Source organism: Balaenoptera borealis, assembly GCF_965194805.1.
Source record: "Balaenoptera borealis genome assembly, chromosome: 1".
NCBI classification, from domain to species: domain Eukaryota; kingdom Metazoa; phylum Chordata; class Mammalia; order Artiodactyla; family Balaenopteridae; genus Balaenoptera; species Balaenoptera borealis.
Genome location: NC_138860.1, coordinates 62,134,764 through 62,150,551, shown reverse-complemented (window position 1 = coordinate 62,150,551; position 15,788 = coordinate 62,134,764). Strand labels below are relative to the sequence as shown.

General features: G+C 37.3%; 1 protein-coding gene across 5 annotated transcripts in view; it reads left to right on the top strand.

Annotated features, from left to right (window-relative positions):
* TIPRL (TOR signaling pathway regulator) overlaps nucleotides 1-15,788 on the top strand; it is a 38,101-nt gene that overhangs the window by 16,179 nt on the left and 6,134 nt on the right. For 4 of the 5 annotated variants that reach the window (XM_082399734.1, XM_082399735.1, XM_082399732.1 and 1 more), the window contains one exon: nucleotides 13,916-14,011. In XM_082399734.1, coding sequence (XP_082255860.1) covers nucleotides 13,916-14,011 — 96 coding nt within the window. Of the gene's footprint in view, nucleotides 1-13,915; nucleotides 14,012-15,000; nucleotides 15,263-15,788 lie in introns of all 5 variants that reach the window. The other variant, XR_014246859.1, reaches the window with a different exon arrangement.

Below are 15,788 nucleotides of genomic sequence, written 5' to 3'. Positions count from 1 at the left end.
TAGGCTGGTAAATGTGGATGTAGGTGAGAAACCAGGAATGTGGTGCCTGGGAAGTGAAGGGAGTAGAACTCCTTGAGGCTGGCATGGAGGTCAGTGTGCTGAAAAGAGATCTTAATAAGCTTAGAATGGGATGGTGTCCGCTAGACTAAAACATTTGTTTATTGGTTTTAGCAATTAGGATATTGTTCTTCACCATGGCAAGATCAAGGTAAGTTACATACTTAGGGGGTAAATGAAAGATGTGGAGGTGGAGACAAAGTGTAGATATAGACCAAACTTTCCTAAAGCTTACTGGTATAGGAGGGGCAACAGATGTAGCTAAGAGAGAACATGAGGTTGACAGAGGAGCATGTGTGTTTGTGTTTTTAAATATGGGGAAGACTTTAGCATGTTTAGGTACAGGAAGGACTCACTTGTAGACTTGTAGAGAAAGGGGTGAAAATGGATGGAGTGAGGTTTCTGAGGATGAGCATGGGAGGAAGAGGAAGGCTTTGAGCCTTTGCTGTATGTGAGACTGATTGGAAAAACTCCAGTCTTCTCCTGTGTTTCTCCTTTACTCTCACACTACTATCCCACTCACAACACTTCTGACACCAGATGTGTGAGTTTTTTCCCAGCACCAAGCAATTCTGTGACACCAGCTGGATGTCCTACAATTTAATCCAGTTCTGACATTATCTACCTGGAAATAACATCAGGTCCCACAGGTTAAGGACTCAGTCCCATGAGACTGCCCTCCCTCCTTCAGATGCCAATAGCAAGTAGTAGGTCCCCAGGTTACCCACAGCCTCTGTTGGACTTGGCTACAAATTGGAGGTTCCCATGACATTCTCCTTTTGGATTTGGTTATTTGCTAGAACAGATCATAGAACTCAGGGAAACACTTTTTTTTTTTTTTTTTTAAACTATTACTCTTTTTTTTTTTATAGCTACTTTATTTATTTATTTTTCACTGTGTTGGGTCTTCGGTTCGTGCGAGGGCTTTCTCCAGTTACGGCAAGTGGGGGCCACTCTTCATCGCGGTGCGCGGGCCTTTCACTATCGCGGCCCCTCCCGTTGCGGGGCACAGGCTCCAGACGCGCAGGCTCAGTAGTTGTGGCTCACGGGCCCAGCTGCTCCGTGGCATGTGGGATCTTCCCAGACCAGGGCTCGAACCCGTGTCCCCTGCATTAGCAGGCAGACTCTCAACCACTGTGCCACCAGGGAAGCCCACAGGGAAACACTTATGTTTACCAGTTTATTAAAGAATATGTTAAAGCAGGGGTCCCCAACTGGGCTGCACAGCAGGAGGTGAGGGGCGGGTGAGTGAGAGAAGCTTCGTCTGTATTTACAGCCGCTCCCCATTGCTCGCATTATCGCCTGAGCTCCACCTCCCATCAGATCAGTGGCGGCATTAGATTCTCATAGGAGCTCAAACCCTACTGTGAACTGCGCAGCGAGGGATCTAGGTTGCGCTCTGCTTATGAGAATCTAATGCCTGATGATCTCAGGTGGAGCTGAGTCAGTGATGCTAGCGCTGGGGAGTGGCTGCAAATACAGATTATCATTAGCAGAGAGGTTTGACTGCACAGAAACCATAATAAATCAACTGCTTGCAGATTCATATCAAAACCCTATCAGTGAGTGGCAAGTGAGAACAAGCTCAGGGCTCCCACTGATTCTGCATTATGGTGAGTTGTATAATTATTTCATCATATATTACAATGTCATAATAATAGAAATAAAGTGCATTATAAATGTAATGCACTTGAATCATCCCAAAACCATCCCCCCCTGGAAAAATTGTCTTCCACGAAACCGGTCCCTGGTGCCAGAAGGTTGGGGACCGCTGTGTTAAAGAATACGGATGAAGAGATACATAGGGTGAAGTCTGGGAAGGTCCTAAGCCTAGGAGCATCTGTCCCTGTGGAGTAGAGGTGCATTGTCCTTCCAGTATGTGGGTGTGTTCACCAGCCTGGAAGCTCTTTGAATCGCATGCTATTGGGATTTTATGGAGGCTTCTTCACATAGGCAGGATCAATTAGTAATTCCATTTATAGCCCCTCTCCCTTCTCTGGAGAATGGAGGTAGGCCTGGAAATTCCAAGTTTATAATCATGGCTTGGCCTTTCTGGGTACCAGCTCCCATCCAGGAGCCCACCCAGAGTCACCTCATTAGAACAAAAGGTGCTTGCTTCTACTGCTCTTATCGGTTAGGAATTTGTAAGGGTTTCAGAAGTCCTATTTCAGAAACCAGGGGTAGAGACCAGTGTATGATTCTCTATTATCTCACAGATACCTTGCTAGACAATTTTCTATATTATCTGATTTAATCCTCCTGAAAATTCTGTGCAGTGAATACTTATTCTTATTTTCAGAAATATTAAGTAACTTGCCCTACATCAATCATACAATGGATAAGTTTGTGTCTCTGCCTTTGTTCCTAATCTTCTAGGATCTAGATCATGAGTAGAAGGACTAGCCTTAAGAGAGAGAGATGCTTCTTCCATATTGATAGGAGGAAGGGAGAACAGGATGCAGATAAGTCAGCCTCTGTGCCAGTGATTCCTAAACCTGGAGTTTTGTCAGAATTCCTAGGCACATTAGAGATTTATTTGTTTTTTAACACTATAGGACAAAGAATACATATATTGCTTTTATTTGGTGTTTTAACCTTGGCCGGAAAACGGCTAAAAAGTTATTCTTTTAGAACTGCAAAGTAGTTGATTACGAATGTTTGTTTTTCCAGTTTCCATGATAACTATAAAACACTCTGAAAAGAAATTCTGTTGAATTGTGGAAGATGCTTATATAAACAAAATAACGTACTTTAGATTCTTGATATTGTTGGATTGAACCTTTTAGATTCTCTTAATTTATTTAACTGTTTCAGGTTTTAAAGTGTGTTTTCCACCTTCAAATTTCAACCCAGACAACTTTTATTAAAAAATAATCATAATTTCTTTGTGGTACAGTTCCCTAGTGGGAAAGAGTAGATTTAGAGCTCGGTGCACCATGAGGCCTGGGATGTTTTGGATTTGCTTCATTGAATTTATTATGAGTTTTGATAACTTTGTGTGAGTGGCATTACCTATATCTAATTAGGAGATACTTGTTTCAGAAATTAATTTTCTTTTGTATTTCTAAATTAGCTTCTCTCAGCAATGTTTGTTTTTAGGTTAGGATTTTGTGTCTTAACCTACTTCCTTGTTAGGCCTTACAGCTTGTAGGGCTGTGCTCTAACAGAGATTTAAAGAGAGGCTCTTTTTGTGCTAACGTTAGTTTTTAACTTTCAAAAGAAAATTAATTTCCTATCTGCCAAATACTGGCAGCACTGTGATGTTCTGTAATGGCTTTAACAGCTAATGGTTAATTCCATTCTGAGTCGAGTCAAGAGTGAACATTGTCTGCTTTCTGCTCCCATGTTCTATTTAGAGTGCAAGTATACTGGGCAGGGACATATCTTTCATCTCTGTGTACAGAGAATTCTACAATGCTTGTGCAGAGGTAGCTTTTATTGGACGCGTAGTCCCTTAGAATTGTCATATTTTACAGACACAGGGCCCAAGAGATTGTTTCTTTACATCCCCTATCTTTGTAGGTGAAAGAGAAGACTTTGGGTGGTTCAGAAACTTGCTCTAAGTTGGTTGTTCTCAACCTTATCGGACCCATTGCTCCATTTTTTTTTTTAACCAAATACTTTAAGCACCCTCTCCCTTTTACTATCCTGAAAGAAATTCATAGATAATATAAGCCACCTTCTTTATAATAAATCAACATAGTGTTCTAATTATAAGATAAAAGGGAAATTTAAAAATTGATTTAGAATAAAATGATAGGAATTTCAATATGTAAACGCATAGTATGACTGTGTAAGTAGTCAGATACTTATATTTGCATACTAAATCACTGTGAATGTGACAGCTACAAGTGTAGGCTGACAGATATGCCAGGTATCAGTCAGTGACTCAGATAACACAATCGGGACTGTCATCAGTGATGTAATTTTTCAAAGTGGTGAACAACTCTTAGTGAAGTGTCAAATAAAACAAAGGATAATCTTCCCTTGATTTACAAGGTAATTGTCTTCCTGGAAATTGAGTGAATTTTATATTTATATGTAAAATGGAATTAGGTTCCAATGTCAGATAATTATAAATCAGTTTTTTTTTTTTTCACCCACATAAATGCCAGGTGAGATATTTGACAGTTTTGTGGGATGCAGGATTGGACTTTGTTGTAAAGGATCGTCCTGGGTACTACAGAACATCTAATGTCTCTGGTCTTTAACTGCTAATTGTTAGTATGGGCTGCTTATCTTTGTGACAACGAAAAACACCCCCAGAAATTTCCAAACGTCTCCTTGGAGAGAACTACTGCCTTAAAATATACAGCTGAATTGTAGAATTGGGACTAGAACTTGGTCCCTTATTCTTAGTCTCCCCATTGTGCCATGCTGAAACGATACTTCAACTGGCTTCACGTGCTGTGCCCAGTATGACTGTTAATAATTAATTTTGAAATCTGAAGAAATGTTGCAAATAAGTCTTTTCAGTAATTACAAACAGCACTCTGTCAGTGCTAATGATGTGCTTCTCAATTTGTTGTGGTACTGAGTGATCATAAGTCAGGTTCTTCCTCTAGCTCTTCATTACCACAAGTCTTGCTCTTAAGTCTATTGTTGTTAACCTGCAGGATACATTTTGACTCAGAGCCTTTTCTCCATCAAAGAGCTTCTAGCCTCTGTTTCATTCAGTCAATAGTTAATGAGCACCTGCTGTGTGGTAGCAACTTTTTTAGGCAATAGGGACACAGTGATGAACAAAGCAGATATTCCCACTGTTGTGGAGCCTACAGCCAAGTGGAGGAGAGAGGCCTTAAGCACGTAAACACATAAATGAATATGGTTACAGATATGTTCATTCATTTGTAATGGAGAACTATGAGAGAGAATAACAAGAAATCTCTGTGATTATGAAACAGTAGGAAAGGCTTCCTCGTAGAAGTGACATTTATTCTGACATCTGAAGGACAAGTAAGCGTTAGCCAGGAGAACAACTCCAGGTCAGGGAACAGGGTATTGAAAGGTCCTAGGGCAGGAGAGGTTGGCCTGTGGCTGGTGACTCTCCGGGCAGTAAAGCTACTTTGGTTACTAGGTTATACTTGTTATTTCTTCTTTCTTCATTAACATTGCCCTGTGCTTGTCTGGAATTACAGGCAGTTCCCTGAATGTATCTTACTATTTCATGCCTCAGTACTGTTTTTCTTTTTTTGGTACATGCTGTTTCCTCTTTCTAGAATTCTTCTTCCCACCCCAGCTTTTCTTTTCATGGTCAGCTCAAAGATTGCCTTCTCTGATTTTCTTCAGCAGGCTTAGCTACTTATTTCTTTGAGTGCTTATTGAACCTTGTGTGTACCTCTGTTATAGCAGCTACCGCATCATTTTGTCTTTCTGACTGTTTCCCTCTTTGATAAACTTCTTGAGAATTGAGATTGTATTTTCATTTGTATAAATCCAAGACCTACTATAATAAGAACTTGACACTTAGTAGACAATAGTATTTATTTAGTAAATGGTCAAACATATTCTTTTTTTTTTTACTAATCCTTTATTATAAAACTTTCAAATATATTCAAAAGTAGACACAATTCTCTTTTTAAAAAAATTTATTTATTTATTTATGTATTTATTTATGGCTGAGTTGGGTCTTTGTTGCTGGGCGCGGGCTTTCTCTAGTTGCGGCGAGCAGGGTCTACTCTTTGTTGCAGTGCGCGGGCTTCTCATTGCGATGGCTTCTCTTGTTGAGGAGCACAGGCTCTAGGTGTGCCGGCTTCAGTCGTTGTGGCTCATGGGCTCTAGAGCGCGGGCTCAGTAGTTGTGGCACACGGGCTTAGTTGCTCCGTGGCATGTGGGTCTTCCTGGACCAGGGCTCAAACCCGTGTCCCCTGCATTGGCAGGCGGATTCTTAACCACTGCGCCACCAGGGAAGCCCCACAATTCTCTTTTATTTAAAAAAATTTTACTGAAGTATAGTTGATGTACAATATTATATAAGTTACAGGTATACAATGTAGTGATTCACAATTTTTAAAGGTTATACTCCATTTATAGTTATTATAAAATATTGGCTATATTCACCATGTTGTACAGTATATCCTTGTAGCTTACTTTATACCTAATAGTTTGTACCTCTTAATACTCTACCCCTGTGTTTCCCCTCCCCCATCCCTTCTCCCCACTGGTAACCACTGGTTTGTTCTCTATATCTGTGAGCCAGCTTCCTTTTTGTTACATTCACTAGTTTGTTGTATTTTTTAGATTCCACATGTAAGTGATATCATATAGCAGTTGTCTTTTTCTGTCTGATTTATTTCACTTAGCATAATGCACTCCAAGTCCATCCTTGTTGCTGCAAATGGCAAAATTTCATTTTTTTTTATGGCTGAGTAGTACTCCATTGTATATATATTACCATATCGTCTTTATGCAATCATCTGTTGATGGAAACTTCGGTTGCTTCCATATCTTGGCAGTTGTAAATAATGCTGCTATGAACATTGGAGCGCATGTATTTTTTCTTTTTCTTTTTTTTTTAAAGATTTTTTTGATGTGGACTATATTTAAAGTCTTTATTAACTTTGTTACAATATTGCTTCTGTTTTGTGTTTTGTTTTTTTGGCCGCAAGGCATGTGGGATCTTAGCTCCCCAACCAGGGATCGAACCTGCACCCCCTGCATTGGAAGGCGAAGTCTTAACCACTGGACCACAAGGGAAGTCCCTGGAGTGCATGTATTTTTTCAAATTAGTGTTTCTGGTTTTTTTGGGTATAAACCCAGGAGTGGAATTGCTGGGTCATATGGCAGTTCTGTTTTTAGTGTTTTGAGAAACCTCCATACAGTTTTCCACAGTGGCTACACCAATTTACATTCCCAGCAACAGTGTACGAGGGTTCCCTTTTCTCCTCATTCTTGGCAACATTTGTTATTTGTGTTCTTTTTGATGATAGTCATTCTGACAGGTGTGAGGTGGTATCTCACTGTGGTTTTGATTTGCATTTCCCTGATGATTAGACAGAATTCAGTAATGAATTAATATGTACTTGTCACACACCAATTTATGTCAATCTTTAAAAAAGATTTAATTTTTTATTGATTTAACAATGATTTATAACATTATATAAACTTTATGTGGACAACATTGTATTTCTACTTCTGCATACTTTACAACATGCTTATCACCAAAAATTTATTTTTCATTCATCACCATACAGTTGATTCCCATTTACCCATTTTGCCCTCCCCCCAACCCCTTCCCCTCTGGTAACCACTACTCTGTTATCTGTATCTATGTGTTTTTGTTTGTTTGTTTGGTTTATTCACTTATTTTGTTTTTGTTTGTTTATTAGTTTTTTATATTACACATATGAGTGAAATCATGCTGTATTTGTCTTTCTCCATCTGACTTATTTTACCTAGCATAATACCCTCAGTGTGCATCCATGTTATTGCAGATGGCAAGCTTTCATCTATTTTTATGGCTGAGTAGTATTCCATTCTATATATATACCATATCTTCTTTATCCATTCATCTGTTCATGGGCATTTAAGTTGTTTCCATATCTTGGCTATTGTAAATAATGCTACGATGAACACAAGGGTGCAGATATCTTTTCAGATTAGTGTTTTCATATTCTTTAGATGATACCCAGACATGGGATAGCTGGTTAATATGGTAGTTCTATTCTTAATTTTTTTAGGAGTCTCCATACTGTCTTGCATAGTTACTGCACCAATTTAAATTCCCATCAATAGTGTATGAGTGTTCCCTTTTCTCCATATCCTTGCATAAGATATTTCTTATCTTTTTGATAATACCTGTTCTGACAGGTGTGAGGTGATTTCTCATTGTATTGTGGTTTTGATTTGCTTTTCCCTAATAATTAGTGATGTTGAACATCTTTTTATGTGCCTATTGGCCATCTGTGTGTCTTTTTGGAAAAATGTCTATTCATCTCCTCTGCCCATCTTTCAACTGGGTTGTCTGGTTTTTGGGTTGTTGTTGAATTTTACGAGGTCTTTATATATTTTGAATATTATACCCTTTATCAGATATATTATTTACAAATATCTTCTTCCATTTGATGTCTTTGTTTTATTGATGGTTTCCTTTGCTATGCAGAAGCTTTTTAGTTTGATGTAATCCCGTTTGTTTATTTTTACTTTTGTTTCCCTTGCCTGAGGAGACATCTAGAAAGATATTACTAAGACCAATGTCAAAGAGCATACTGCGTATGTTTTCTTCTAGGAATTTAATGGTTTCAGGTTTTACATTCAAGTCTTTAATCCATTTTGAGTTAATTTTTGTGATGGTGTGAGATAGTAGTCTAGTCTCTTTTTTTTTTTTGCATGTGACTGTCCAGTTTTCCCAGAACCATTTATTGGCAAGACTGTCCTTTCTCCATTGTTTATTCTTTGCTCCTTAGTCATAAATTGTCCATATATGTGTAGGTTTATTTCTGGGCTCTCAGTTCTGCTCCATTGATTCATATATCTGTTTTTCTGCCAGTACCATGCTGTTTTGATTATTATAGCTTTGAAATATAGTTTGAAAAGAGGGAGTATGATACCTCCAGCTTTGTTCTTTTTTCTCAGGATTGCTTTGGCTATTCAGGGTCTTTTGTGGATCCATATAAATTTTAGAATTTTTTTGTTCTATTTCTATGAAAAATGTCCTTGGGGTTTTGATAGGGCTTGCATTGAATCTGTAGATTGCTTATGTAATAAGGACATTTTGACAAGTTGTATTTTATTCTTTTTGTTGTGATTGTAAATGGGATTGTTTTCTTAATTTCTCTGCCAGCTCATTATTAGCACATAGAAATGCAACAAATTTTTGTATATTGATTTTGTATCCTGCAACTTTGCTGTGTTCATTTATTATTTCTAATAGTTTGTGTGTGTGTGTGTGTGTGTGTGTGTTTGTAGTCTTTAGAGTTTTCTGTATATAAAATCATGTCAACTGCAAATAGTGACAGTTTTACTTTTGCCTTTCCAATTTGGATGCCTTTTATTTATTTTTCTTGCCTAATTGCTCTGGCTAGGACTTCCAATACTATGTTGAATAAGATTGGTGAGAGTGGGTATCCTTGTTTTTTCCTGATCTTAGAGGGATAGCTTTCAATTTTTCACCATTGAGTATGATGTTAACTGTGGGTTTGTCATATATGGCTTTTATTATGTTGAGGTACGTTCCTTTGCTATTCACTTTTTTGAGAGTTTTTTTTTTAACCATAAATGGGTATTGAATCTTGTCAAATACTTTTTCTGCATCTATTGAGATGATCATGTGTTTTTTTTCCTTCATTCTGTTAATGTGGTGTATCACATTGATTGATTTGCGTATATTGAACCATCCTTGCATCCCTGGAATAAATCCCACTTGATCATGGTGTATGATCCTTTTGTTGTATTGTTGATTTCATTTTGCTAATATTGTGATGAGGATTTTTTCATTTATGTTTATCAGAGGTATTGGCCTGTAATTTTCTTTCTTTGTCGTGTCTTTGTCTGGTTTTGGTATCAGCATGATGTTGGCCTTGAAAAATGAGTTAGGAAGTGTTCCCTTCTTTGCAATTTTTTGGAATCATTTGAGAAGGACAGGTGTTAAATCTTCTTTGAATATTTGATAGAATTTACCTGTGAAGTTGTCTGGTCCTGGACTTTTTGTTTTTTGGGAGCTTTTTGATTACTGTTTCCATCTCTGTACTAGTGATTGGTCTATTCAGATTTTCTATTTCTTCATGATTCAGTCTTGGAAGTTTGTATGATTCTAAAAATTTGTCTATTTCTTTTAGGTGTCCTATTTGTTAGTGTATAGCTGTTCATAATATTCTGTTATAATCCTATGTATTTCTGTGGTATCCATTGTTATTTCTCCTCTTTCGTTCCTGATTTGATTCATCAGGACCTTCTCTTTCTTTTTCTTAGTGAGTCTAGCTAACGGTTTGTCAATTTTGTTTGTCATTTCAAAGAACCATCTCTTAGTTTCATTGATCTTTTCTATTATCTTTTTAGTTTTTATTTCATTTATTTCTGCTCTGCTCTTTATTACTTCCTTCTGTCTACGGCCATACCACCCTGAATGTGCCCGATATTGTCTCTATTACTTCCTTCCTTCTACTAACTCTGGGCTTTATTTGTTTTTCTTTTTCTAGCTCCTTTAGGTGTAAGGTTAGATTGCTTAGATTTCTCTTGTTTCTTGAGGTAGGTCTGTATTGCTATAAATTTCCCTCTTAGTACTACTTTTGCTGTATCCTGTAGATTTTGGTATGTTGTATTTTCATTTCTGTTTGTCTTCAGGTAATTTTTGATTTCTCCTTTGATTTCTTCATTAATCTAATAGTAATATTTCAGTAGTATGTTGTTCAGTCTATACATATTTATGATTTTTCCAGTTTTATTCTTGTAGTTGATTTGTAGTTTCATTCTATTGTGATTGGAAAAGATGCTTGATGTGATTTGTCTTCTTAAATTTATTGAGACTTGTTTTGTGTCCCAACATATGTTCTATCCTTGAGAAAATTCCATGTGCACTTGAGAAGAATGTGTATTCTGTTGCATTTGGATGGAGTGTTCTGTACAATTCTATCAAATCCATCTAGTCTAATGTTTTATTTAAGGCCGCTAATAGGAGGGGTGTTAAAGTCCCCTACTATTACAGTGTTGCTGTCAATTTCTCCCTTTAGGTCTGTTAAGAATTGTTTCATATATTTTGGTACTTATATGTTAGGTACATACACGTTAATCACTGTTATATCTTCTTGATGAATTGTCCACTTTATGGTTAGATACTGTCCATTTTTGTCTCCTGTTAACCTTTTTGGCTTGAAGTCTATTTTGTTTGATATGAGTATGGCTACCTCTGCTTTCTTTTGGCTCCATTTGCATCGACTATCTTCCATTCCTTTACTTTTAGCCTGTGTTTCTCTTTAGAGCTAAGTTGTGTCTCCTGGAGGCAGCATATAGTTGGGTCTTGTTTTTTAACCCACCTAGCTACTCTCTGTCTTTCAATGGGTGAATTCAATCCATTTACATTTAGTGTGATTATTGATAGATGAGGATTTAGTCCTGCCACTTTATCTTTTGTATTCTGGTTGCTCTATATTTCTATTGTTTTTCCCTGTGTTTCTGTTTGCCATTTTGTGTTGGTGATTTTCTATGATACCTTTCTCAATTTCCTCTTTTTTTTGTTCTGTATCTCTGCTCTATGTTTATGTTTTGTGGTTACCCTGAGGTTTTTATTAAACCTCTCCTAGAGAAGATAGTCCTTTTCCTGCTGATAGCATCTCACCTTCTTTTACCTGTATAAATTCTGTCCTTTTCCTCTTCCCTTTTTATGTTTTTGTTGTCTCAAATTATCCTTTTTCATATTGTGAGTTTGTTACCAAACTGAGATAGCGATAGTTATTTTTCTGCTTTCTTTAAAACGTATTCTGATAAACAGTTGCAATTCTCTGGTTCTGTCTGTTTATCACCTTGCTCAAAATTTTGTGTATTTTTGCTGTTTTGTTTCTAGTAAAAGAGCTCCTTTTAACATCTCTTATAAGGCAGGTCTAGTGTTGATGAACTTCCTCATCATTTGTTTGTCTGGGAAAGTATTTCTCCTTTATATCTGAATGATAGCTTTGCTGGATAGAATATTCTTGGGTGACAGTTTTTGTCTTTCAATATTTTGAGAATGTCATTCCACTCCCTACTGGCACGTAGGGTTTCTGCTGAGAGATCTGCTGATAGCCTAATGGGAGATCCTTTGTAGTTACTATCCTTTTTTCCATGGCTATCTTTAAAATTCTTTCTTTGTCATTGACTTTCAACAGTTTTAATATTATGTCTTGGAGAAGGTCTTTTGCATTGAGGTGATTAGGTGTTCTCTGAGCTTCATGGACTTGTATTTCCAGTTCCTTCTCCAGGTTTGGGAAGTTCTCTGCTGTTCTTTCTTTAAATAATCTCTTTGCTCCCTTCTCCCTCTCTTCTTCTTTTAAGATACCCATTATCCTAATGTTGCCCTTCCTAAAAGAATCACATAGTTCTTGTAGAATTTTCTCATTTTTAAAATATCTTACTTCTCTTTCCTTTTCTACTTGTATCATCTCTAGATTTCTACCATTGAGCTCACTAATACTCTCTTCCATATGCTGTGCTCTATTTCCAGTGTCTTCTAATGCATTCTTCATATTGTTTATTGAGTTCTTCAGCTCCAGAATTTCTGTTTGGTCCTTTAGAGTTTCAGTCTTCTTGGTAAAGTATTCCTTCTGCTCATTACTTTTATTTCTGAGCTCATTAAACTGCCTTTCTGAGTTTTCTTGTGTCTCGTTCAGTTTCTTCATGATAGCTACTTTGAATTCTCTATCAGTTAAATTGAAAAATCCTGTGACTTTTAAGTTTGGTTTCTGGAGATTTGTCATTTTCTTTTTGTCGTATAGTATTACTGTGGTTCTTCATGGTGCTTGATGAAATGTTCCTCTGCTTGTGCATTTGAAGTTAAATGACAGGTTAGAAGTGAGAGTGCTTTCTTTTGTTTTCTGGTAGGTGGTGCTGTAACACAAGTTTCTGGTTTCTCTTATCTGTGCTACCTCTGGTTATTTTTGAGAATTGGCACTTTCCAGCCTCCACTGTCTTTGTAAGAGGTGTGGCTCCATGCCTTCTTTGTCACTTCTTGTGCCTCTGGGGTAGTTGCTGCTTTGCTTCTGCCAGAGCTGCTATGTCGTGAGGATGGTAGGCTCTTCCCTTGTGTCTGGGATCCCCTGAGACACAGGCTCTGCTGTGGGAAGAGGAGGATAATTGGAGGGGAGCAGGGTTGTGCAGGCTTCTCCACCATGTTGGGTGTCATAAGGGTTCTGCTACTGTGGATGGGGGGCCAGGGCTGTGGGTGCATAAGCAGCTGGAGGGACAGGGTCCCAGGCCCCACTGCCACTGCTTCCCAGTTACCTGTGGCCATGGGCGCTCCCACAGTTGGGAGACCAAAGTCATGTGTGCTGGTTCTCCTGCTGCTACTGGGTTTTCTGAAGCTGTGGGCTCATCCGTCTCAGTCATGGGGCTGGGATTGCAGGCACCGACTTCACTGTTCCCTTGGTTCCACCTCCTCCATGTGTTCCAGTTCACCAACCTTTAGATGTACAGATGTGTGGAATTCTCCAGTGTCCTGTTGAGTTGGGCAGAGGTATACCTTTGTTGAGTTGTGGATGTTTTGCTGGCTGTAGATTGAAGGGGAGAGATAAAGGTAGCCATGTGTCTGACAGCACTCCCATGAGGTATATTCTTTTGAAAGACCTGAAGACCCCACACCTCATCCATCCCCTCCCTCCCTGCCACCAGGACCCACTCTCCACTAACTGACTTTCTTCAGTGGTAATACTTGGAAAACAGAAATACATGGATGTGACACAGATCAAAGATATTAAGAACGTGTTATAATGATCTCATAAACCAGACTTTGGCAGTATGAAATAGTACTTAATTGGTTGCACTGAATTAGAGCATACCATTAAAGCCCTCTTGTCTTTATGTAAAGTTAATAAAAGATGAGTAGCAACAAAGAACTAGGTTGTTCTTTCATTTTGATATTACTGGTATTAACATTTACTAAAAGTACAATTATTTTTTTCACATTATTTAGGTGAGTTTTAAATCTTTTTAACCTCATTATCTTTTGACCTAGAAAAAATAGTTTTCTATTGTAGGAAACTGAAACCAGTATGTTACGTATAAACAAGGTTTTGAGCCTTGGTTGGCGCTAGGGCAAAGAACTTCTAGTTCAGAGAATTTTATATAGGGCTAATTCAGCCTTCCTCCGATGCCTTAAAAATGTTTTTTCTTTCAGCAAAGTAATAAAGTATTTAATTTTCATTAAAATACTTTTTACATTTTTCTTTTCCAGAGAGTAATGCCTTCTAGCTTTTTCTTGCTGTTGCGGTTTTTCTTGAGAATTGATGGAGTGCTTATTAGGATGAATGACACAAGACTTTACCATGAGGTATCTATTCTCATTTAATGAAAGTACTAATTGACATTGGGCTTGTTCATGTTGTTACATTGTCAGTCTGACAGTTTGAAATTCAGTAATGCTTTATATTATATGGCTATTTGTCTAACCTTTAAGATTGGGTGTGTCGTGTCATATTCACTGTTGACTGCACAGTTATCGAAACATTACATCTTCTTTTCCAAAAGTTCTACGAGTTAAACATGTTTTCCAAAAGACACTCCCTGATAAAGGGGAGTCTGATGCTTTTAAAAAGCCTCTTAAACTTAATCTGTTTAAGAAAACTGTCCCTTAACTCTTACTTTTTTTGTAGTATGTGTTGTTTATGTAATGTCCTGATATTAGAAATACCAATCTCATGGCCTCCAGAAATTTGTATTATACAATTATTTTGATAGTTGTTTTAATGTTTGAAAGCTCTGTGCTCCATTTCAAGGAACTGTTAACATACGAAGTTTTTAAAAAAAAATGAAGAAAGTGGGGGGGAGGCTTAAATTGAGTCATGAAAATTCTTCTTGTAGCTTTATAGCAGCCTATCCTTCTTGAATGAATTTTTAACATCATATTTGTGATCCTGTAGAATGACGAATGAGAGAAGAAACCACCAGTATCAGTCAGGGTAATCGTAGTAATAGTTAACTCTCCTAACAACCCTATGAAATAGATGCTATTATTATCTCTGTTTTACAGCTGAGGCAACTAAGGCAAAGAGAGATTAAGTAACTTGCGCAAGTTATACAGTTAATAGGTGGCAGAACTGGAATTTAAGCCCAGTAAGATGTGATTGGATTGGTATTTTCCTAAATCCTGCACTTTCTTTTTCCTTTGAAATAACATGGTCACTGTGATGGACCTTTTTCTTTTTAAAAGTGATAGTAAAGTACTAAAAATAAGCTATACTTTACTCCCTCAGAAAAAATGAAATCTAAATTTTTAGAAATGCTTATACTTTAACTCAACAATATTGATTTTTTTTTCAGAATTTATCCTCAAAAGATTCTTACATACAGTAACCCACAAATATTAATCAGGCAGCTGTATAGAGTTGTATATATATAAATATTCATGGCAATGCTATTGTTTATAATAGCTAAAAGGAAAGAAGGAAGGTGCTATAATGCCCATTGAATGAGCATTGATTAAATGGCCATTTATATCCTGTTGGCCTACAACAAATAGACTGCCAGATATTTCTCCAGCAAAGTTGGATTTATTCGGGATCAGCAGAAAATTGCAATTCAGGTCTGTAACCATGGTGAGCCCTGTGCAAGTCCCCACACGACAAGAGAAGGAGAATGCTTCTATAGAGAGGAAAAGGAAAATGGGAGTGCTACAGTAAGCAGAGAATCCATGACTTTCCACTGGTTGAGTCCTTGCCAGGAAGTAAGAGGAGTCTTTCTTTTTTCTTTTGGGCTGCTGGGTATGAGAGCTCCCCAGTCTAGTCTCCCAAATCTATTTAATTGAGGTTTCTGTTTATTAATTTTTTACAGTCCATATAGTAGAAAAATATGCAACCATTAAAATTAATGGCAGAAAGTTGTTTAACTGATTTGGAAAGATGTGCATATTAATGTTGACTTTTAAGATGCAAGTATGAATCTATATAAGATTTTATGTAGAGATTTCTAAATGTTAAGGATAGTGTTGTCTGTAGAGATTGTGATTGCTGATGATTTATACTCTATACGTTTATAGTATTTGATTTTTTTTTAACAATGAGCATTAATCTGTTTTGTTGATATAAAAGATTGAAACTTTAAGGGAGCAT